The 26,201-nt window shown below is 39.9% G+C and overlaps 1 protein-coding gene across 1 annotated transcript in view; it reads left to right on the top strand.

Moving 5' to 3' along the window:
* The window catches only part of chtf18 (CTF18, chromosome transmission fidelity factor 18 homolog (S. cerevisiae)), a 99,957-nt gene that overhangs the window by 50,080 nt on the left and 23,676 nt on the right, over nt 1-26,201 (top strand). The window contains exon 18 of the mRNA XM_073060713.1: nt 7,207-7,337. Within this exon, the coding sequence (XP_072916814.1) occupies nt 7,207-7,337 (131 nt within the window). The remainder of the gene's footprint in view (nt 1-7,206; nt 7,338-26,201) is intronic.

Genomic DNA, 26,201 nt, shown 5'->3' with positions numbered 1-26,201 from the left:
ACATTCAAGGATATGCATTGTATTGAAAGGACAGGCAGGTAGGCAGAGGTTAGATGGCTCTGTTGGTAAAAATAAAAGCAAATCCTTAGAAAGCAGTGACATAGGATCAGAAGATGTAGAATCCTTATGGATAGAGTTAAGAAACAGCAATGGTAGAAAGTTCCTAATGGGAGCTATGTATTAGCCTCCGAACAGTAGCCAGGATGAGGGGTACAAATTAAAACGGGAGGTAGAAAAGGCATGTAAAAAGGGCAATGTTACGATAGCCATGGGAGATTGTAGGTAGATTGGGGAAGAATCAGGTTGGTGGTGGATCTCAAGAGGAAATTTGTAGAATGCCTATGAGAGGGCTTTTTAAAGCTGTTTGTGGTTGAGCTCACTAGGGGAAAGGCAATTCTGGATTGGGTGTTGTGTAATGAACCAGTTTTGATTAGGGAGCTTGAGGTAAAGGAACCCTCAGGAAGCAGTGATCTTAATATAATAGGATTCACCCTGCAATTTGAGAGGGAGAAGATAAAGTCAGATGTAACAATATTACAATAGAGTAAAGTGGATTACAGAGACAAGAGAGAGAAACTAGCCAACGTTGATTGGAAGGGAACAGTAGCAGGGATGACAGCAAAGCAGCATTGGCCAGAGTTTCTGGAAGCAATTCGGAAGGCACAGGATAGATCCCAAACAAGACAAAGTATTCTAAAGTGAGGATGACACAAGCGTTGTTAACAAGGGAAGACAAAGACATATAATAGAGTAGAAATTAATGGGAAGTTATAAGATTGGGAAGCTTTTAAAAGCCAGCAGAGGCAACTTAAAAAAAAAACCTTAAAGAGAAAAAGATGAAATACTGTATAAAGATGCGCTAGACAATATAAAAGAAGATACAAAAAGTTGTCAGATGTATAAAGAATAAAAGAGAGGCAAGAGTAGGATATCGGACCTCTGGAAAATGATGCTGGAGATGTAGTAATGGAAGATAAAGAAATGACAGATGAACTGAATAAGTATTTTGCATTAGTCTTCACTGTGGAAGACACTAGCAGTATGCCGGAAGTTCGACAGTGTTGGAGGGTGGGAGAGGTGTGCAGGTGGCAGAAGTGAGTGTATTTATTATTACTAAGGAGGAGGTGCTTGGAAAGCTGAAAGGTCTGAAAGTAGATGTGTCAATTGGACCAGATGGACTACACCCCAGGTAGCTGAAGAAATTGTGGTGGCATTAGTAGTGATCTTTTAAGAATTGCTAGATTTTGGAATGGTTCCGCAGGACTTCAAAACTGTAAATGTCACTCTACTGCTTAAGAAAGGAGGGAGGCTATGAAAAGGAAGTTAGACACCATTTAGTCTGACTTTGGTGGTTGGCAAAATGTTGGAGTCCATTATTAAGGATGAGGTTTCAGGCACATAATAAAATAGGCCAAGGTCAGTATGGTTTCCTTAAGGGGAAATATTGCATGACAAATCTGTCTATCCAGCCTATTATTGCCTCAAAAAATTCCAACAAAGGACAGTCAGTGGACTTTGTTTACTTGGATTTTCAAAAAGCCTTTGACAAGGTGAGGCTGTTTACCAATATAATATCCTATGATATTACTGGAAAGATAGTCGCATGGGTAGAAGATTGGCTGGCTGGCAGGAGGCAAAGACTAGGAATAAAGGGGGCATTTTTTGCATTGGCTGCTGGTGACTAGTGGTGTTCCACAGGCTGGTGTTGAGACCATTTGTTTTTACTTCACATGTCAATGATATGGATGATTAAATTGATGGTTTTGTCATATAAAGTGCATTTGATGGCTCTGAGCCTATATTCACCTGAAGAATGAGGAGTGACCTAATTGAAACCTATGAAATGGTGAAAGGCCTTGATAGAGTGGATCTGGAGAGGATGTATGCTATGGTGGGAGAGTCTAAGACCAGAGGACTCAGCCTCAGAATGAAGGGTGTCCTTTTAGAACAGATGAAGAGGAATGTCTTTAGCCAGAGAGTGGTAAATCTGGAATTCTTTGCCACAGGCAGCTGTGGAGGCCAGATCTTTGTGTATAATTTAAAGCAGAGGTTGATAAATTTTAGATTGGTCAAGGCATGAAGGGATAAGTGGCGAAGACAGGAAATTGGGGCTGAGAGGAAAATTGGATCAGCCATGATCAAATGGCGGAGCAGAATTGATGGACCAAATGACCTTATTCTGCTCCTATATCTTATGGTCTATTTGTTACCAAGTTTGCAGACTTTACAAAGATAGGTGGAGGGGGCAGGTAGTATTGAGAAAGCTGGGAGCCATCAGAAGGAATTAGATTAGGATAGTGGGCAAGAAGTGGCAAATGGAATATAGTGTAGGGAAGTTTACGGTCATGCACTTTGGTTGAAAGAGTAACTGCAAAGACCATTTACTAAACAGGGACAAATTGAGAAATCAGAGGTACAAAGGGACTTAGGAATCCTCATGTAGGATTCCCTAAGGTTTAACTTGTAGGTTGAGTTAGCAGTAAGGAGGACAAACGCAATGTTGGCATTCATTTTGAGATGACTAGAATATAAAAGAATGGGTGTAATGCTAAGGGATTTGTCAGACTACACTTGGAGTATTGTGAGCAGTTTTGGGCCCCTTGCCCAAGAAAGGCTGGGCTGGCACTGGAGAGGGTCCAGAGAAGATTCACAAGAATTATTCTGGGAATGAAAGGGTTAAAGAATATGGCATGCTTCCTGTACTCTCTGTAGTTTAGAAGAATGAGGGAGTACCTTATTGAAACCTATTGAATTTTGAAAGACCTAGACAGCGTGGATATGGAGAGGATGTTTTCTATAGTGGGTGAGTCTAGAATAAGAGAGCACAGCCTCAGAATAGAGGAATGTCCATTTAGAATAGAGATGAGGAACTTCTTGAGCCAGACGGTAGTGAATCTGTGGAATTCATTGCCACAGATGGCTATGGAGGCCAAGTGATTGAGTATGTTTAAATCAGAGGATGATAGGATCTGGATTAGGCGAGCATCAAAGGATATGGAGAGGAGGCTGGTGATTGGGCCTGAGAGTGATAATAGATCAGCCGTGATGAAATGGGGGAGAAGACTTGATGGGCCGAATACTCTAATTCTTCTGTGTCTTATGATATAACTGTCTCCCACAGTGTTCTATTAGTTAAGTGAAATCCATAGCGCAAACTTTTGAGAGGCCTCATTGGATGAAATGTAACTAGAGACCGGGGAGGGGAAAGGAGACTCTTTAATATTGCTCAGAAAGTGTTTGTTAAGTCTTCTGGAAGAATCATGAAAACATATCTAAAGTGGCTCACAACAATGTTTTTTTACATAAAATGGTCGAAAAACAATTGCATTCAGGAAATAAACTCATTAAAAATATATCTAACATGGACAGAGCTGTGAAATTCACACAGAGCTGCATTTATGACTTTGATCATCCTCTATTGGTTCACATTGACACATTTATTGAAGTAAAACACTGAAATGCATGTTTTTCACTGTATATTTCATCTTGCGTTGTATGTCTGTTTATATCTTTCTTTCGTCTCCTAATCTATGGCATTATTAGTTTTTTTAAACTTAATCTCATTTTTTAATAACCTATTCTGTGCATGAAATTTTACCCGGTTCCTATTGTTCTCTTTCATTGTCCTCCCTACCTCTTTTTGTCATACTTTAAAATAATGTGTTTGTCCTTGTTCTGATATCTTCAACATTGTTCATTCTTGTTGGAACAGTAGGAATTTGATAAATGGCCAATGACAAGCACACTCTGGACCTTTGTTCTAAATTGGGATTAGATTTTTTTTATTGTGACTCTATTAAGACTGCAGTCTCTTAAGTGAAACCCAGATTTTTCTGTCAGAATCATAAATCATTTTTAATCAAGCCTAAAATTATTTTGTGTTCTGCTGTTTGGAATCAGTTTAAATATACACATAATTCCTTTTTTTAAAAACAAATATTAAATGCTCATATTTTGGATGTATCTTTCACAAAATTGATCAATATGGATTATTTGCATTGTACTGTTTACGTTAATGCATTTGTAAGAATGAGGGTAATGAAAAAGAAATTAAGTCCCTCTTACTGGCTTCAGTTTCCACAGGATATTGGTTGATTGGGTAAATGTTGGCTGGTAATTGCGTTTCCTCCCAGCTCTTTCTCCAAAACCGTGTTTCAATATTGCTTTGTTCACTTCAAAAACAAAATCTGCATATTGATACTTTGAATAATTAGCAAACTTTATTCACACAGACAAAAAATACTTTTGGAGTTGTTTTCTTTTAAGAAGCTTCCTTCAGAAATCTTCTGTTGTCAAACCCTCTTGCAGCACTAGCCAAAGAATGTCACGTTCAGAAATTGCAGGTGCAGGATCCCTAAAGGGTAACTTACTGGTTGAGTTGATAGTAAGGAAGGCAAACGCAATGTTGACATTCATTTCAGAAGGGTCTTAAGACATTGGTCAGACTTCTTTTGGAATATTGTAATCAGTTTTGGGCTTCTTATCTAAGAAAGGCGCTGGAGAGGGTCCAGAGGTGGTTTACGATAATAATCCCAGGAATGAAAGAGTTAACATATTGAGATGCTTTTGATGGCTCTGGGTCTGTATGCACTGGAGTTTAGAACAATGGGGGGAGGGGTCACTGAAATCTACCAAATGTTCAAAGGTCTAGATAGAGTGGATGTCGAGAAGATGTCTCCGTTAGTAGAAGAGTCTAGGGCCAGAGGACACCACCTCAGAATCAAAGGATGTACCTTTAGAACAACAATGAGAAGCAAGTTCTTCAGCCAGAAGGTGGTGAATCTGTAGAATTCATTGCCACAGACACCTGTGGAGGCCAAGTCTTCGGGTTTGTTTAAGTCAGAGCTTGAAAGGTTTTTCATTAGTAAAGATGTCTAAGGTTGTGGGGAGAATTCAGGTGAATGGGGTTGAGAGAGAAAGTAAATCGTCCGTGATCAAATAGTGAGGCCCCATGTGCCACCTAGGCACTAAGGGTTCAGACGACGACGATCAAATGGTGGTGCAGACTCAATGGCTGAATAATTCTGCTCTAGTGAACTATGGTCCAAATTGATAGTCATATAGTCGCTATTTGTTGTCACATTTTGGCTGATACATGCAATTGTGTTCTTTGATTGTGAGCATTTTGCCTGCCGTATGATGATTTCAATGATTATGTGGAACACGAAAGGGAGCTTTATTACAGTGATGTCAGCAAAAATGACTGGGACAATATAAAGTACTGGACTTTACTAGGACTTTAAAGTTGAAGATGTTCCTCATGGGGGTGGGAAAAATTAACCCCTAAAAAGATGAAGGACAAGAAGTCAAAAATTTTTTAAAGTTAAGTAGATGTGTCTTTGGCAGGTCAGCTGAACATACAAAAACAGCTTTGTGTTGTATTTGACTGTTTAAAAATTTGGTTCCATTTCACTTTTAGAAAGGATTTACATTTCTTGTGACTACAAGACCCTGTTGGACATTGTTAACATGGAATGCTGCAAGTACAGTTCATTGGTTTATTGGTAGACAGTTGACTAGGCCTCGAGCCGCAGTGTCACCTGTTTGCAGCCACCCAGGGGTAGGTGTTGGGTTGGGCGCTCCACCAAAGTGACGGAGGAGATGTGGCACTCCATCCATGCTGGAGTTGGGGTTGACCCCCAGTGTTCACACAGCAGAAGACAAGATATGTTGTGTTCAGCTGCAGACAGCTGCAACATTCATAGGACTCAGGGTCTTGGATTATATTTTTTATGTGACTGCATTTTACTGATATCTTGTATGTGCTTGCTGTCTTATCTGTGCTGTATGTGCCTTGTGCTGTGTATGACTGTTACTACTGTTTTGCACCTTAGCCCCAGAGTAATGCTGTTTCATTTAGCTGTATTCATGGGTATTCATATGTGGTTGAATGACCATTAAGCTAGTACTTGACATGCATAAATGCTGTGCTTAGTGAGTTTTACACAAGCCGGTAAGCACACATTTTTATCTTGTAGGTGAAAAACCATTTGACATTGAGGAATGAGTAGAAGATATCACAAGTTTCAGAGCCTGTGCTGACTCTGAGATGCTCCCCTGTATGTAATTTACACCAGCTGCGCCATTTATGGTAAAAGATGGGTTTGAGTTTGAAGACTGAAGGTATCCTTCGGAGCAGAGTGTTGCCAAGATCTATCTAAGATTTTCTAGTGGGTCTGTTTTACGTGTATGGGAAAACAGAAGCTTTCCTGATGCTGTTTGCCTTCATGGTGTTATATGTGCTCATGTAAATTGTCCTTGACCCTGGAGAGCCAATTTTTTTTTTTGGCTCTCTGTTAGTCAGTTCTGCTTGCTCAGGGATTTGCAAAGATTAAAGGTTCAACTAAAATTGTCTTGCAGAATTAATATGGAAATGGAGCGAATTGATAAATGTACTCATTGTGTTCTTTTAATAATACAAAAAAGTCATTAAAATGGAAGAGGTTTTGCATGTCCTGCAGATGTTTTCATAAAAATCCAACTGCTGATGAACAGAATTTTTTGTTTCCTCTACAACGTTGCAGACATTGGGACACAACATTTAGGATTATGTAAAATAATAACATTGCTGGTGTTTGCTAAGTATATATGCTAATAATTGTTTAGCGGTAAGGATGGTTAATTTGAAGAATCTTGGACTAAGGCAAAGGGAGGGCCGTACCTTTGACGATTAGAACCTTAAAAATTGGTCACAAGAGGGAAACTTAAAATTGGTAATAAAGCACCATCACTACCATCCACTGTGTTTTGCTTTTGTCATTAGTTTGCAGTCTCTTGTGTCGCCTTACAATATGTAGAGGTTGAAAGGGATATTAAGTGGGATTTCAACTGTTCATGTTGCTGAACAGCATTTGTTCCATTCAAATACAAAATCCTGATTGAGATTTGTCATCCAGAGCACTACTCCCATGCTCCACGAGTGTGTCTTGTGAGTAGCTACTTTGGATTTAAGAGCAACTTTCAAGGTCAAGGTGAAGTTTATGTACAAATATGTGTATGTGCAGGTGCAATGAAAAAACTTATTCATGGTAGCATTGCAGGCATCATAAAAGCAGCATTCACAAGGGAAAAAAACACCCATTAAACACATTTTTACAGTAAAAAAACAATTTGAACAAAAAGGATCCAACTTGTATGTTTAAAAGAGGACAATTTTTTATTCTGCTTGGAGGCTTATGGTAATGTACTGCAAAACCTTTGTTGCAGGTAAATACCCAGCTATATAGCACCAGAGAGAAGCAGCAGCTAGCTGACCTAATAGGAGCCATGCTGTCTTACAACCTTACGTATCACCAGGAGCGGACGCCTGAGGGACAGTACATCTACTTATTAGATCCGTAAGCATCGTTTCTATTTTCTCAAATTTCTGTTCATTGTATTAGGTAAAAATCACAATCGGTTTAAATATTCCTACGTCTCCTGGCAAAGCTGAATGTATAAACTAGAAAAATTACTTGAAGACAAGTTTAAATGCTTCTAGGAGTGGCTTGAGCCTAACAACTTTATTGGATAAGTTGATAGTAGTTATGTGATGTTTTCTTTAAAATGTAATAAAGTAAGTTATACTGAGGCCAGAGGGGTTTATCCACATTGAAATAGTTCAGATATTGAAAATTCAGTCCTTGACAAGCCCTGGATTTGAGACTAATACAGACCCTTGCCATACCTTAAAAGGTCAAACATAACCTACCAGTAGGTTTCATTTCCCAGTGTGGACTGTATTGATTGCTGCTGGTGAAGCAGTCACGAATATTTAAGTGGCTTCAGTTTCCTGAGTGATGATGTGAAAAGATGAGTTGAGATTCCTGCTTTTACACACCATTGGAGTGTGCTGTTGTGGGCAAATTATGATTTTTTTTTTCAGAATCTAGATGAGGCAAGCATTCAATCCTCATCTTTAATTGCCCTTGAAAAGCTAGAACTGAGTTGACCTCTTCAACAGCTGCAGGCCTTCCAGTGAAAATACAGTGCTCCCTTTGTGTTGTTGGGCATGGAGATCCAGGATTTAGACTTGATAACCTTGAACTGGAAATACATTTCAACTCCAAATAGTGTGTGGCTTTGGGGGGTGGATCCTAGAGGTGTTCCAGTGCACTTGCTACTCATGTCACTCTTGGTGTTAGGTATTAAAAATTCGAAAGGTTTGGTTGAGTAGCCCAGCTGTACTCTAGCCATTAAGACCAAACAAACCTACTTGATGATGGAAGGAAGATCATTGGTGAAAGAGATGGAAATGGTTGGAGCTAGCCCTCTGTTCTGAAGGACTCCAGGGGCTGAGATGATTAACCTCCAAAGACCATAGCCATCTATCTTTGTGTGACTATGACTCTCACCATAAGAGTTTCATATCCTTTAATGCCCATTGACATAAATTCTATTAGGGCTCTTTAAAGCAACATTCAGTCAAATGCTGCCTTGATGTGAATGGCAGTCGCTTTCACCTTGCCGCTGGAATTCAGCCCTTCAATCCATGTTTGAACCAAAACTGTGCCGAGGTCTAGAAAACTGGTTAGTGATGAACCAGTGCTAATTGATAGTATAGTTAAGAATGTATTTAATCTCTTTCCAAAAGATTTATTGATGGTAATGAACCAAACTGGTTTTGCCTTAGAAACATTGGGGCACTTTTATTCTTTGTCAGGTGGGTGTCAGTGTTGTAACTGTACTGGAACAGCTTGGTGAGAGGTGCAGACTCATTGTGTTTGAAGTCTGGTCCCCTAGCCTTTGCTGTATCCAGTGCTCTTGGGCATCTCTTGACATTGTTGTAAAAACTGGCTTCCATGGATTCAAGGATTCTGGGAGGAAGGCAATGTGGATCATCCAATCAGCACTTGTGGTTGGATATGCAGTATTTGCAAGTGCTTCAGTTTTGGCTTGGTGCTAATACCCGGGGTCTTGCATGAATGAGAATGGAAATCTTCAAGCTTTCTATTTTCATTTGCTATTTAACCACTATCCATGACAATAGGTGATGGGACTGCAGAGCATTGATCTGATCATTGGTTCCGAGTTCTCTTCCCTTTGTCTCTTGATGCTGGTTTTTGCTATCTAGTATGCTGGGAATCCTGCGTTACAGCTTCACCAGTTTCATAGTTATTTTTATGCATGCCTTGTCTTGCTCTTGGAATTGCCTTGTACGTACGTTCCTCAATGAACCAAAATTGATTTCCCCTGACTTGTAATGATAGAATGAGAGATTCCATGAGATAATAGATTGAGGAGGTGTATGTTTCTACTGCTGCTTTCATACATCTCGTGAATACCCAGTTTTATGCTGCCAAATCTATTCACAGGAGTTAGAGAGTCATATAACATGGAAACCCCTTTGGCCCAAATTTTCCATGCTGTGTTGCCCATTGAGTTTGTCCTCTCTGTTCATAGCTGGTCCCATCCATTCTGGGACCACTTAGCATGAGGTAAAGACTGGACGTATGGACTCTATGGTAGAGTTGAAGTTTCACTTGGTTAATGATCCTTTCCTTTAATGTTTTTTGTTTGGGAACAAGCAAGGATTACTTCCCAAAGGTGTTTGAATCTTTACCCACTAGAGATAAAGTGGATCCAAGGCAGCAGGCATATTGAATGAAAGTGGTTGGGTAGGCTGAAGTTGCTTTAAGAAACTTGACAACCTTAATGCTCAGGTAGTTGAACGCATGGCTGACAGTGATAGAAACCAAGATCATGAGTTGCAGGAGGCTAGAATAGGGTGCCTTTCAATCTTAGGATCTAGATCAGGGGTTCCTGAGCTTTTTTTATGCCATGGACCAATATCATTAAGCAAGGGGTCTAGGCTCCAAATTGGGAACCCCTGGTCTAGATGGTCTCAAAATACCAGTCACTATTCAAATTGTGGATTTAAAATGTTTTCTTGAATGAGTTTCCTGTCAAGGATCAACTTTATTCACATATTTGTATTATTTATTTATTTGATTATTTATGAGATATGATAGTTTATTATATATTAAACAATAATATTATATTAATTAGAGATGTCCTCCATTGGTTGGGGTCGTCCATGGATCACCCTAGCTGTCTACGTTCAGTCAATAATGTAAGCCCGAGCAGTACAATATGGAGAGCAAGCTGTTGCCCATGCATCAGGCTCCCCCTCTCCACAGAGCTGCTGAATCTAAAGGAACGGCAGAGACGGATACAGTTTGGTACCAGTGGTGTTGCAGGAATTGCCAGTCAGCATTGAACTCGACGTAGGATTACCTTTGGGGCTCCAGCTCTGGATTTTTCCTTGGGCTTTACTCTAGAAGCCTACCCCATGAGTGGGTTTAGCCAAAGGCAGCGAAGATCTAAGATCAGGGTTCTCCTTCTGGATGAGTTCTAACCACAGCTGACAAGCACCATCTGCCTGAAATTATATAAATTTTATAATAATGATATAATAAAATATAAAAATTATTTATTTGTTAATTGGTCATTGTAAATTGTAATGTGATTAGGCTAGGGTTAAGTTGGTGGATTGCTAGGCTGTGCAGCTCATTGGGTCGGAAGAGCCTGTTCTGCACTGTATTACTAATTAAATAAATAGATAAATGAGCAGATATCTAAATAAATAGATTAGCATATTTACTCTAATATAAAAGAAATACATTTTCTGTTCAGAGCTGAAGTTGCAAGCTAATTATAGAACAAATGTTTTCATTAGTAATTTAAGGTGTGGTTGAGCTCTGGTGGACTGCTGATTTTTATTTTTACTTTCTTTTGTTGCTCTTCTGCCTATTAAAGGGAAGAAGAAACTCCCCTCATGCTATGGTTTCAACTGCTTTTTAACTAGTTTATAATTAAATCTGGGAGAGGACGTATCCTTATTTCAGGTTATCTAAACCTTAAAGGAGCTGATAATAGTACTCCTGGATGTGCCCCAGGCTCATTTGTATACTAATTACATTTTGGAAAAAACATTTAAGTACTACAGAATGTAGCAAATAGGTTTACAAGAATTCCATACATTGCAAAAGTTTCTAGCAAGGAAACAGACCACTTGGCCCAATTAAATTGTGCTAGTATTTATGTTCTACTCAAACCACCACCCACCTGTACTCATCTTAATCTGTGGAATTCCAGAACTAAACAAGATTATTATTATTATTATTATTACTCTGAAAGATGAAGACTACAGTAGCCATTTTCTCTCAGAGGAGGTTCAAGAAAGGATGTGATAGAGATCTTCAAGGTTATGTAAGGATTTAACACAGAAATTTCTACATGGAGACTGTTCTTAGTTGAAGTCGATAATATAACGATTTTAGTTTCCCTCCTCTCCTTTTCTTCCATAGTCCACTGTTCTCTCCTATTTGGTCTTTACATCTTCCACCTATGTACTCCCAGCTTCTTGCTTCATCCCTGTCTGCCACCCACCTACTTTCTTCCTCACCTGATCTCACCTATCATGTGCCAGCTTTGTACTGTTTCCGCTTCCCCTGCCCCCAGAAACGTCGACTGTTTACTCCCTTCATAGGTGTGTGTGTGTGTGTGTGTGTGTGTGTGTGTGTTAATGTAACATAATTGACAAATAAAAAAGTTATTGAGGAGAAACCCGCTTGAGTTTGTGGAGTCATACAGTACAGAAACGGGCCCTTCAGCCCAGCAAGTTCGTGCTGACCATCAGCTTCCCCACCACCCTCCAATTACGCTAATCCAATATCAATCTCACATTTTGCTCTCCCCCACATACTCATAACTCTCCCAGATTCTACCACAAACCTACCCACTAGGGACAATTTACAGTGACCAGTTGGGCTGCCCAACCTATACGTGTTGGTAATATGGTTAAAAAAAAAACCGGGCACCCGGAGGAAACACAGCAATCAAAGGGAGAACGTGCAAACTCCACACAGACAGGAGCTGAAGTCAGGATTGGGTGTGGTTCTCTGGATCTGTGACTCACTGTTTCTACTAGTTGCATCACTTGCTTAGAATATGGAACTTGCTATTAAAAGCAGTTGAGGCAGTTAGCAATGGGAGAACCAAGTAAGTAGATGAAATGGAAAGGAATAACAGGAAATGCAGAAGGCATTAGATTGAGTAGGATAGTACAGAGTACAAATACTAGATTGGGCTGAATAGGGGTTTGTGTTGTAAAATGTGGCTCCTGTGCTGTAAATTCTACATAAAGTCTCCTAAAAAGCACAGAGAGCAATTGGTCTGCTAGATGAATTAGTGAAAGGGGTACAGTGAGTGGAATCACTGTCATGCATGTCTGCATTCTGGGATCAAGTTTAGCCTTATCAAAGCATAAAAGTATATTTTTTGATTGGAATTGTTTTGGGTTTTCTTTCAACAAGCAAGTTGAAGTTCAGAGAGAGGAACCAGAAGAGCAGTAACCTGAGTCCTGTTCTGGTTAGCTGCAGCAATTTATATTTGCACTTTACTCTCAGTGTCATCAAAAATAGCTTCCAGTAGTGTTATGGTTATCAGGACTTGGAAGTTCAAGATGTGTTATAGTCTAGGAAATTGGTAGATCTGGAGTAGATTGAGCAAATTCCATTTAAATCTATCATTAGGTTATCTGACTTTTGCGTCAAATGGCCAAATTTGGTTTGTGAGGTTTTTTGGTACTCTTTGGTTGCTGTTCCAACAGCTATGTTAATAAAGCCCCTGTGGTAGGTTGCCCTTTGTTAGGGTATGTGGACTACTGCATCAACATGACGAGAGTTCTCTTTGCATCTAACCAATGTATTTCAAAGTCATCAAAAAAATTGGGGAAAAATGCTTGAATACTACACAAGTCAACAGGATGCATTATTGAGAAAGACATCACAGCTGGAAAGCCTTCAAAGAGTTTGCATAGTGTCTGGGAAATAATGCAAAAGTAGAAAAGTCACAACCTGGTGAATAATAACTATTGTATAAGCTCATCTACAGATGGACTGTTCCTTTCCCTCATTTGTTGACAAAAGTATTTCCAACATCCTTCAGATGCCTCAAAGTACTTTGAAATGCTTAACATAGTACATTTGACAATCAATCCAAACAGTTCCAGGTTTGTTAGCCAGTTGAATGATAAGGGAGAGAGCCACCATTACACATAATTGGTCTCATCATGTTCTTCAACTGATATTAAAGACTAGGGAATAAACAAATCCCATAATAATAATAATAATGATTTGAAGAAGATGCTGCAATAAAACCACTCCTGAAAAATATTATGATATGAAATGAGATGCATTTCCATCCTGTTCTGGTATCTCCTGAGTTCAATGTTGTTAAAACAAAAATACATCTACAAATTTGCTAAATTTGTTCAAATTTAGTATGGGTGTTAATCACTTTTCTTACTGTATCTTCCAGGGGATGCTGGCAGGCACTAACAAATCCTGTTTTGCTCCTGACAGCAGCTTTAACTGTTCTAATTTATTTCAAGTCGGATCCTCTTGTTATTTACTGTAGCCACTGTATAATTAGTCTGTGATCAAACTGAAAAGCTCCTGCACCATATTATTACAAAGTACAACTGCCCTTGGGCCTGTGCAAGAAACAGCTGTCACTCCTCATAATCTTGTGGTTAATCTGCCCAAGTATTTTCAGTGTAATCATACTCGTATATTATTTTGAAGTGTACTTCTCTATTAGAGAGATAGATAGATACTTTATTGATCCCAAAGGAAATTACAGTGTTGCAGTAGCATTAGAAGTGCACAGATATACAAAATATACAAATATTAGAAGAGAAGTAAGAAAGAATTTTAAAAAATGCTACCTCAGTCTGACGGTGGGGTGGGGGGGGGGGGGGAGTCATCACTAGCCTGGCTATAGGTTGATTCATTGTAGAGCCTAATGACTGAGGATAAGAATGACTTCCTATAGTGCTCTTTGGAGCAGTGCAGTTGTCTTAGTCTATTACTAAAAGTGCTCCTTTGTTTAGCCAAGGTGACATGCGGAGGGTGAGAAAGATTGTCCAGAATTATCCAGATTTTCTGTAGGGTCCTTTGTTCTACCACAGCCTCCAGTATGTCCAGGTTGACTCCTATAACAATGCCAGTCTTTCTAAACAGTTTATTGAGCCGGTTGGCATCACCCGTGTTGATGCCATTGCCCCAGTACACCACCGCATAGAAGATTGTTCTGGTGACAACAGACTGGTAGAACATGTGAAGGAAAGGCCTACAGACTTCAAAGGACCTCAGTCTCCTTAGGAAGTAGACTCTGGCCATTCTTGTACACAGCCTCTGTTGTTGGTGTTCCTCTCAAGTCAAGTAATTACACCAATTATTGACAAGCTGCTGAGTTTCCAGTATTGTAATATGCACGAGTTACCTTGCAACTGGAAACGAGATAGATGATAAATCACTTGCATGACATTTATACAGAAGTGGACAGCTTGCAAAGTCATTTGAGTGTACTTCCTGTTGGCTCCAACTGAGTACTTAATCCTTTGCTTTTATTTGTTCAATAGTCAACAGTTTTGTTTGGAAGGATCAAAGCTGCATTCCTTTAGGGTTCAGTTGTCTGCCTGCAAGTGGAAGAACAGAATGGAGCACTCTCTGGTGGGGGCTGAGTAATTGCATGCATTAGCCAGACATGATACCATTACGCATGGCACTACCGATAATGGAGTAACTAACTGTTGGAAGTTCAGGGTGTTAACTTCCTTCTGGCCTTCTTCCCTCCCCTTTCTGATTCCACTTCTCACCTTCCTTATTTATAAGATTTCACTGTCTGTGGTCTCTTGCTTCCATGTTACCTTCCAACTTCTATTTCTGCTTCCACCCTCCCTTTCCTTTTGTGGTTCCATCTGCTTCTTTTTCCTCCTGTTTTCTTACCTGTCACCTTCCAGTCACTGGATCCTTGTTTGAATGCTGCCCACCCCCTCCATCTAGTCCTTTCTGTGTATCATCTTCCTCTTCACCTGGTTCCACCTGTCACCAGACAGCCCTTGCCTCGCCCCTCTAACTCACCTTTTTACAATGACTATTTTCCCTGTAGACACAGTCTCCATACAGGTTCTTGACCCAAATCACTGAATCTCCCTTTGCTTACATAGATCCTACTTGATCTGCCGAGTGCCTCCAGCGGCTTGTTTTATTTTGTTCCAAATTCTATAATCTGCTATATCTTGGTATCTGAAATTGATAGATATAGCCTTCTACTGAAGTTAGGAATTTTTCTTTTACCAAATCTGGAAGGATTATTCCTCTTCTTACAAAATAAGCACCCTCAGCTCTAACTTCCTCGTTTGAATCCATCCAATATGGATTGCCAAACCTGCCACAGAGCTAAAATAGAAATCAAAGTTATCCTTCTCTAATACCACTCAGTCAGCTGCACTTATCCCATTTCATTGTTCATCCTGAGCATGGACATGACTTCTCTTCCCAAGTCCAAGTCAACATTGGTTTCTAATTTAAATACTGCCTCCTCCAGAAACATGCAGTAACTATCATTAGTCTATTAATGTCACTCTCTTCACCGTCACTTGTGTTGGCCCCTCCACTCAGAATGAGAACCAGGTATCACTGTCATACATGATGTGAAATCTGTTGTTTTGTGGCAGTCCAGAGATATAAAATTCCTCTAGATTACAAAGTAAATAAATAGTGCAAAAGAAAATAATGTGGCAGTGTTCATGAGTTTATGGACCATTCAGAAGTTAAAGCTGTTTATCCTTTCCACCGCTGATTCCTCAGTGAGGACTGGTGTCTGTTCTCTAGCTTCCCCTTCCTGAAGTCCAAGATCTGTTCTTGGGCTTGCTGACATTGTCTGAACTCAAAGGGTGTTGCAACGACAAACACGCACCCAAATTGTCCAACTCACATCCATTATAGGGCGAACATATCGTTCCTGTAGTTAAATATTCAAAAAAAACAACCATCATTTTTGTGTCTAAGAACTCTTTGATTCCAAGACATTTTCCATTCCCTGGTAACTGGATGAATGAAAAATAATCATTGGTCATCTTCATATCTTGAAATGGAGTGCAGTTTTAAACCTTGTGTCCTGGAAGCTATCGCCTTTTCCATCTCTATAATATTGCTCAACATCAGCCTTGATTGGTGCATCACTGTAATACTGAGCTAGGATAGAGCTGCATCTCAGCTCCAGAGACCATGGGTCCTCAAAAACTGTAAGAGCTTGGATCCTTCAGATCAGCTAATGAGACAGGCAAGACCTTGGATTTATATCAACTTGCATTGCATTAGAGACTGAGCTTGCATTTTGTGCTCTAATCTGTAGAATGGGATTTGAATCTACAACATACTGTCTGAGTTGAGTGCTATTGGCTAAGCACAGTTGAAACTTAACCTGCTGAGACAAAGCTCTCCCGTAAGCTTTGGAAAATTTATTGATTTTTTTTGTCTTTGAGGTCCACGTTTTAAGAGCATAGAAAATAAATAAATTGGGGAATGGCTTCTTCTGTTCCTTGAGTATGCACTGCCATTGCACAAGATAATGGCCGATCTTCTATTTTCTGCACCATTTTCTATCTTGTATCTGTAGTCCCTTAATTGGTCATTAAAAAAAATCTCAGTTTAGAAATCAAATGGGACTACTTACTTAGACATCTTGGTCAGCATGGATAAGTTGGGCTGAAGGGCCTGTTTTCATGCTTTATCACTCTGAGAATCTAAGCACCCATGTGTGATCTCTATAGTGGATTGGATCCACAAGCCTGTAAATCAGAGGTGCAGTTCCACCATCAGAGGAAAGGATTAAACTAACTCAATTTCTGACATTAAGACCTTGAGGTATTCAACCCAGTGAATATCATAACACAGGAAAATTGACAACAGTCTGCTTTTATTTTAATTTTGCAATTTCTGTGGTGTAGGTTTTTATAGTAACATTCATGTGATTTCAATACGTGCAGTCTGGAGATCAGTTACTCCAAAGGTCAAATTCATCTGCTTATATCTGAAAATCCCTCTCTTCAGCTCATGGCTTAGTGATGTTGCATTTCTGTCTCGTTTCCTTTACATTCACAAATCTCCAATTCTCCAAGAACTGAAGAGAAAATCCTCCGACAAGAGTCTAAAACCAACACGGGGGGAGCTACTCCTGATCAAAACACAACTAAATGATGATGATGTACTGGCATCTGGAAGACAGAAATAAACGCTCATTTAATCAGTTCCACAGACAGATCACCATCAACTCTCCTTGATTCTGTCTTGGGGCACAGTTCACTGCAGTTTGCACAGAGGAAGCAGTTGGTGGGAGAGAGCATGTGTTCTTCTACAGCACAACCTGAGACTAACCAGCCATCGCTTCCGATCCACCAACTTACAATTCAGGCGCGGTGCGATGAGACAATTCTGATAACTAACTGGGCGTTGCCCCTGGCTGTGGCTCTCTTCCTGCTTTGGCTCATCTACGCGTTCATCTACCTGCCAGCTATAATGCATCGGTCGATGGTGGAGAATGCGATGAGAAACCTTTCTCAAGATTTTGAATACAAACACGCCGGTCGCCTCAACTCAAATTAGAAGCTTAAATACCGACAGAAGCAAGGGAGAGGTGGGTGGGAGGGATGTTTGGGAATCATGCTGACCAGTTCAGTTATGCAACAACGCTTTTACTTGGATGCTCATTAATGTACTACAGATTTGTTACTGCCTTTATCACAGCCTGTTCATTTTGGGGACGGAGAGATGAGAGTGGCAATCTTCTCAAGGTAAAAACAGTGTTTGGAAATTATGAACTTGGCCCAGCCTTCTAGATTACTAACCTGTAGGTTTGATTTCAACAGAAGATGGAACCGAAGGCTGACTCCTGTGCCACAGCCGAGAGAAGGAACGAGAAGCATGTACTGAGTGGATTGTGTTTTTAAAAGCTGGTGGAATTCTGAAGAATTTTCACTTTAATTCTGCATGAATTGGAACTACCTTGTAATATAGTAACAGTTATCCATTTTCTTTAGTAATGTCATTTCCTTTTTGGAAGTTTTCCTAACATTGCCCCACAGAGCATTCTCGAACTGGACCAAGCAGGAAGGACAGAGGGAATAAAATGAACAGACTGAATTTGATATACTGTGTACACCCACCAGGGAATCAAAACCTGATTCTCAGAAAATTCCTTGCCACTTGGGGTACAACTGCCATTCTATAAGTTGGCTCAAGTACAAAGACTGCTGTGGAATGATTTGTAACGATTTAAACTTAAAATGAGAGCTATTGTTTTATTAGGTGATCCAGCATTTTATTCTGTTGCCATTCTGTAGCTGTGTTAATCATGGAGTTAGTATGAGTATCTCCTTGACTTAGTCCTCCTTATCAAAACACCTTGGATTTCAGCTAGCGTATTACACGATACTCCATGCAGTATTGACGGGACCATTGCACTTCAGTGTTCTTGCTTTCATGTGAAGCTTCTGCCCATTGAAGTTGTTGAAGACCCCAGTAAAAGGGGAACAGGAAGCTATACTGATATTTTTATTCAGCTTTTCTTCCCTCTAGTAATTACTTGTTAAATGAAAGCTCTTAAAGGGCTCTTAGTTTGGAAAGTTCTGCATGCAATCTGTTGCCATACAAAAGGCGAGTTCATTATTTTCTGACATAGTAGAGGGCAAGAATAGTTTTGTCTTTGGTGTTAGATACTATGGCTAAAGCAAATGTTCTTGATAGCTGCTTTGAATCACTGTGGAATCAGCCATGCTTCACTGATTGCAAGGTGACATACGCCAAAAAATATCTTTAGTGTAAGCAGAATTTCCTCAATCATTATATGGGCTTTTGTAAAAATGCTCATCATTTCTAGTCTGTGGGGAGGAAATTTGGTAGGATACTGAAGAACTAGTAATGATTGTGCACAAAACCCCAGGACTTGGGTGTTTAGCAAAGCTGCATTGAATCTTGTTTGCTAATTTGTTGATTTTGTCATAAAAGTTCCTATATTTTATTTATGTAGGAATACTGTCATGTATCCAGGCATTCAAGATAATGTTTTCAAAATATAACAACTTTAGATATTCTCTTAAGTTCAAAATAACTTACTGGAATTTTCACTTAACCTAATAGTGGTTTAAAATGCTCTTTTAGATGGAGGTTTCTGAATATTATAGTTTTTTTAAAGTTTTATATTACTTAGAGATACAGCACAGTACAGGCCCGTCCAGTACAGCGATCCTGTGCTGCCTGATTACACTCATGTGACATAATAATCTACTAACCCATACGTCTTTGGCATGTGGGAGAAAACCGGAGCACACAGGGGAAATCCACGCGGTCACAGGGAGGATAAGCAAACTCTTTACAAATAGCAGAGGGAACTGAACCTGCGTTGCTGGCACCGTAATATAATTTACACTAACCACTATGCTACCCTGCGACTCGGGTGGGGAGAGGGGGCTCATTATTACTATTTATAGCGAGGAGCCCATTACTATTACTGTCAGATTTTCTTCCTACCCAACAATATCATGCTTTTAAATGCTAGGTTTTTCAAAGTTTGTATGTTTTAAGTGCTTGAAAATTGCAAGTGTTGAATGTAAAGTATGGATACTAGAGGAACAAGTGGAACTATGTACTGTAGCTGTTATTACATTTTGGACTATATTGGTGCTGTTCTATGTCTATGAATGTAGCCAGTATTTCAGAATCTATTGCCTATCAGCAATCTCAAAGCTTCTTTACCCAACAACTCTTCAGTATCAGCTATATTCACAGACCCATTTGGCAAGTAAATGGAAGAAATTAAACAAAAAAAAAATTGGACTAAAATTTATTAGGAAGGTGGTGATTTTAATGGAGCTTGCAGTAACTAATGTATAATCCTCCAGCATTTTGGTGTGAAGATGCCCTTTGCATTGCAACACAGCATGCATTGCAGATAATTTATAATGCCATGGCATTCCTGTGAATATAGGCATATTACATTTCCTCTTCTCAAGTTGCACATACTGTATCTGTTTTCAAGACGAGATGAAAAATGAATGGAAAACTAGAGGATTGGGAAGCTTTTATAAACCAACAGAAGGCAACTTAAAAAAAAACAATAAGAAGAGAGAAGATTAAATGTAAAGGTAAGCAAGTCAATAATATAAAAAAGGATACCAAAAGATTTTTTTTAGATATATAAAGAGTAAAAGGGAGACAAGAATGGATATCAGACCACTGGAGAGATAATAAAGGGGACAAAGAAATGATAGTCAAACTTTTAAGTATTTTGCATCAGTCTTCACTGTTGAAAACAGCAGCAGCCTGTCAGAAATCGAGAGTGAGTGTAGTTGCAATTACTAAGGAAAATGTGCTTGGAAAGCTGAAAGGTTTAAAGGTAGATAAGTCACCTGAACCAGGTGGTCTACACCCCAGGGTTCTGAAAGACAGAGCTGAAGAGATTGTGGAGGCATTGTTAGTGATCTTTTAAAACTCACTCGATTCTGGAATATTGCAAATGTCATTCCACTCTTTTGTTTCCCTTCCTTCTTAAATAAAGGAACTAATAGGCCAGTTAGCCGGACTTCAGTGATTGGTAAGATGTTGGAGTCCATTACTAAGGATGAGGTTTCAGGGTACTTGGAGGCACATGATAAAAAAGACCAAAATCAGCATAGTTTCCTTAAAGGGAAGTCTTGCCTGACAAATCTGTTAGAATTCTTTGAGGAAATAACAAGCAGGATAGACAAAGTAATGTCAGTAGATGTTGCTTACTTGGATTTTCAGAAGGCCATTGACAAGGTGCCACACACAAGATTACTAAACAAGAGCACATGCTATTACAGAAAAGATACTCGTGTGGATAGAAGATTGGCTAACTGGCAGCTGACAAAGTGTGGGAATAAAGGGGGACTTTTCTGGTTGTCTGCCATCAGCTAGTGGTGTTCTGCAGGTGTTGGTGTTGGGATTGTGTCTTTTCATGTTATATGTCAGTGATCTAGTTGATGGAATTGATGGTTTTGCAGCCAAGATTGCGGATGATGCAAGATAGATGGAGTATGAGTAGTGCTGAGGAAGCAGGACGTCTGCAGAAGATCTTGGACAGATTAGGGGCACGGGCAAAGAAGTGGCAGATGGAATACAATGCAGGGAAATGTATGGTTATGCACTATGATAGAAGTCTAGACCTTTATTACTGTTTTCCGAAGGGGAAGCAAATTCAGAAATGCAAGGTGCAAAGGAACTTGGGAATACTCGTACAGTACTGGTTAACTTGCAGGCTGAGTTGGTGAATGTTAGCATTCATTTCAAGAGGACTAGAATATAAAAGTAAGAATATAATGCTGAGGCTTTGTAAGTCATTGGTCAGAATGCACTTGGGATATTGTGTGCAGCTTTGGGCCCTTTATCTAAGAAAAGATGTGCTGGCAATGGAGAGGTTGCAGAGGAGGTTCGTGAGAATGATCCTGAGAATAAAAGGGTTAACATTTGAGGAGCATTTGATGGCTCTTGGCCTGTACTTGCTGGAGTTCAGAAGAATAAGGGGCGTGGAGTCTCATTGAAACCTATTGAATATTGAAAGGCCTACACGGAGTGGACGTGGAGAGGATGTTACCTACACTGGGAAAGTCTACGACCAGTGGGCACAGCCTCAGAATAGAAGGACAGCCCTTTGGAAAAGAGATGAGGAGGAATTTCTTTAGTCAGAGGGTGCTGAATCTGTGGAGTTCATTGAAACAGATGACTGTGGATTCCAAGTCACTAGGGTATATTTAAAGCGGAGATTGATAGGTTCGTGATTAGTAAGGGTATCAAAGGTTATGGGGAGAAGGCAGCAGAACAGGATTGAGAGGGATAGTAAATCGGCCATGATGGAATGGTAGAGTGGGTTGATTGGCCAAATGGCCTAATTCTGCTTCTATGTCTTACAGGTTTATGTGTTATAATGTAATCAGGCTTCTCTGTTTCACTGTTTATGTCATAATTAATTTTCTCTAGTCCAATTAACTCCCTCTGTTGGTGGCTTGCTGCAAAATAAATGTGAGTAGTGATTAACAAGTTCAACCTTGTTCTTTTTTTCTCTATGATCCACAGAAATCTAGAAAAGAATAGGTTTTCCTTGAAAATGTCCTTCCCCACTCCAGAAAACACCAGTGAGCCCTTCATATCATCCCAAAATGGATTTTACTCCTTGAACTACTTTCTGATCCAGCAAATGTGAACTCTGAACACTGATCTTTGTGGGTATATAATGTGTTCTTTAGTCATCCTGTACAAAGCATTAAACTGATCTGCATATTTCTGATTGGCAGTTATAATCTGCCTAAAACCGTCTATCCTGTTCTTTTTTTTTTCTGTTTAGAGATTTGCTGTGTTTGAAAGAGAGGGAATAAATTTGTTTGTGACCTCAATATAGCATGTATTATCAACCAAAAAGCAAACCTACACCAAATTTGTAATACCGTCTCTAGCGGACAGACAGCAATGCAGAAGTCTGGATGTGGCTATCTGCCTATTCATTAGTACATATAAAGTTGCAGTTTTGATTGTGGGCTGTACAGGTTGTGCAGTATATTCTTTGTGTGTAGACCTGAAGAAAGTGTGCAAGGTGAAATCACATTTGTTACACTTGGTTAACTCAATGCATCTACATTTTTCAGACCATGGAATCCAGCAGCAATGCTCTGAGTATGTGAGACCACTTCTGAGGTAGCTGGTCACATGTATCAGGGATCGTCATTTTCAAATTCTGATGGGAATATGGATAATAAAAGAAAGCATTTTCAAACAATCAGCTGAAATAATTTAAATAAAGTCGCTTATTTAATCCCCAGTGCTCTGTAAACTTGAGTAAATACCTGGATAGCTAAAAACAATTTCTGGTACATGGAAAGAGTTAGGGACTCACTTCCAACAATAACTTGGAAACAGAAGGTAGCATTACTGAGAAAGGAGAAGTCCTCTGAGCTTTGGGTCTGGCAATTGTTACTCACTCATAATATTTTCTTATATTCATCTGAGACAATGGTGTTTATCATTTATTTTGAAGTGTTTTGTAAAGATGACACTTTTAGAACCTTCATTGTACATTATGGGTTCTCAGTCTTATTTTCCAGTGGCTCTTGTGTGAACATGAACTGACATCACTAGTTCCCCAATTAACTTTAACAGCAAACCCTGTTTTCTGAAGAAAACCCTGCATTAGTAGTAAGGGCCTTTTTTTTTGCATTATGCTTTCAATGTCATAAACTCTAGTTTGGAACTTCAGAGAATGGACTGAATATTGAGTGAACAATGAGGAATACTGATCAAACTCTTGCTGCTAAAGTTGAGAGAATGATGGTTGAAAGAATCGGATTCAACAAGAAATGCCCCAAAGTGGGAACTACAGGGCAGGAGTTTGCACCTAGGTTTGAACTCTAGAATTGTACAGCACAGAGGCTGGTCCTTCCAGCCAACCATGAGACCTTCCTTTTCTAATCCTATTTGCCTGCATTAAGACCATAACCATCAATACCTTTTCTATCCAAGTACCCCTCCAACATAGCATACCTGCAACTTACTAACCCTAACTACATCTTTGGATTTGAGAGAAAACCAGAGTACCTGGAGAGAACACACATGGTCACAGGGAGAACATACAAACTCCCTGTAGACAGCAGTGGGAGTTGAACCCCGATCAGTGATTGCTGGTGTTGTAAAGCATTGTACTAATAGCTGCACTAGCTGTTGTAATTGTAACTGCCTCCACTATCCCTTCTGGTACCGCATTCCAGATCATCACCATTCTGTGTGGAATAGCTTCCCCTCAAACTTCCTTTGAAATTTTTACTTCTCTCACCTTAAACCTGTGCTGTTTTATTCTAGACTCCCCTGCCCTATCTTCTCTTTGACTCTCATAATTTTACACGCCTCTGTAAAGTCACCCTTCAGCCTCCCACAAGCCATTGAGAAGGAATCCAGGCTGTGCAATCTCTCTTTTATCTACAACTCCCCGGTGAATTTTTTCTGCACTCTCTCTAGTGCTGCCACATCCTTCCTGTGGTGTGGCGAGTGAATGGCATACAAAACTCTTAAGTGCAGCTTAACTAATGTTTTATACAACTTCAACATGACATTTAAGGTGGAAAGAGAGCAGAGGAGATTTTCATGGATGTTCCTGGGACTTGAGGAACTGAGTTATGTCGAGAATTTGACTCAGATTGGTAGGAAAGTTATGAAAAGGATTTAAAAGGACCACTAAGAACTAATGCATGTCTGAGCAATCTAGATACATGTTAGAAGTAGCAGGGACCCATGTAATGCTGTGGAGATGTGTAATTATGCATGGTTTAAAAGAGTAGCATTTTCAACATAGTACTGTGGTGTAGAAGCAGAAATTGAAAGATATTTATGGTTATTCATGCAAAACTGCCTTTAAAAATTGTCTGAAACATCCCAAGGCACCCCCACAAATTCACTTCCAGGATCATGCAAGCAGCTTGCAAGTGTCATTAAAAACCTGTTTTCCAATTTGTTCTTTACATGGTAGATACAGCAAAGGCTGCTATATCAGATGGAATCCCAGCTGTACTCCTAACTTCCTGTACTCCAGAACTAACTGTTCCTCTTTCCAAGTTGTTCTAGTAAATGAAAACACAGGCATCAATAAGACAATGTAGAAAATTGCCCCAGCATGTCCTGTTCACAAAAAGCAGACAAACCCAATTCCATTAATTACACCCCAGTCATCTGTACTCGGTCATCAACAGTGTGACAGCAGCTTTCATTCACGGTGCTCTCAAGTGGTACTAGCTCATGATAACCTAATCACCCCATTTGGATTGCATTCTGATCACTCAGCTCTGGACCTGAATACAACCTTCGCCCAGAAATGGAGGACCAAAGAGCTATTTTCCAGTGGTGATGAGAGTGACTGCCGTTAGTCAAGGATCTTGACCATGTATTTCACTTGACTGGCACCTGATCGCCCCTAGATTTCTTCAGACACATGAAGCGTGAAAGAGAGTCGAGACCACTGGAAAATGATGCTGGAGAGGTAGTAATGAGGATCAAGGAAATGGCAGATGAAATGACCAAGTATTTTCAATCAGCCTTCACTGTGAAAGACACTGCCTGTATGGTGGAAGTTCCAGAGTGTCAGGGGTCAGAAATGTGTGAAGTTGCCATTACTAGGGAGAAGGTTCTTGGGGAAACTGAAAGGTCTGACAGGAGATAAGTCACCTGGACCAGATGGTGTACATCTCCAGGTTCTGAAGGGGATGGCTGAAGAGATTGTGGAGGCATTAGTAATGATCTTTCAAGAATCACTAGATTCTGTAAAGGATCCAGAAGACTGGGAAGTTGCAAATGTCATTCCACTCTTCCCTTCAAGAAGGGAGAGAGGCAGAAGAAAGGAAATTATAGGCCAGTTAGTCCGACCTCAGTCGTTGGGAAGATGTTGGAGTCAATTGTTAAGGATGAAGTCTCAGGGTACTTGAAACATCATGGTTTCCTCGACAGGAAATCTTGCCTGACAAATCTATTGGACTTCTTTGAAGTAGTAACAAGCAGGTTACTACAAAGGAGTATCGGTTGATGTGGTGTACTTTGATTTTCAGAAGGCCTTTGACAATGATTGGGATAACGGAATTGATGGCTTTGCTACAAAGTATGCAGACAATATGAAGAAAGGTGGAGGTGCAGGTAGATTTGAGAAGTAGAGAAGTATCAGAAGGACTTGGACACAGGAGAATGGGCAAAGAAATGGCAGAGGGAGTACAGTGTCGGAAAGTGTATGGTTATGCACTTTGATAGAAGAAATAAAAGGGCTGACTATTTTCTAAATAGAGAGAAAATACAAAAATCTGAGGTGCAAAGTGACTTGGGAGTCCTTGTGCGGGAATCCCTAAAGGTTAATTTGCAGGTCAAGTCTGTGGTGAGGAAGGCAAATGCAATGTTAGCATTCATTTCAAGAGGGCTAGAATATAAAAGCAAGGGTGTAATGTTGAGGCTTTTTAAAGCACTGGTGAGGCCTCACTTGAAGTATTGTAAGTTTTTGGGCCCCTTATCTTAGAAAAGACGTGCTGATACTGGAGAGAGTTCAAAGGAGGTTCACAAAAATGATTCCAGGATTTAATGGCTTGTCACATGAAGAGCATTTGATGGCTCTGGTCCTGTGTTGACTAGAACTGAGAAGAATGAAGGGTGGTGAAAGGCCTTGATAAAGCGGATGTGAAGAGAATGTTTCCTATGGTGGGAGGGTCAAAGACCAGAAGACACAGCCTCAGGATAGAGGTGCGTCCTTTTAGAACAGAGAGGAGGAAGCATTCTTTTGCCAGAGACTGGTGAATCTTTGGAATTCATTGCCACAGGCAGCTGTGGAGACCAAGTATT

The sequence above is a fragment of the Hemitrygon akajei genome, chromosome 11, assembly GCF_048418815.1.
Source record: "Hemitrygon akajei chromosome 11, sHemAka1.3, whole genome shotgun sequence".
Taxonomy (NCBI): Eukaryota; Metazoa; Chordata; class Chondrichthyes; order Myliobatiformes; family Dasyatidae; genus Hemitrygon; species Hemitrygon akajei.
The sequence above is the reverse complement of the archived record's forward strand: the minus strand, read 5'-3'. Positions and strand labels throughout refer to the sequence as shown.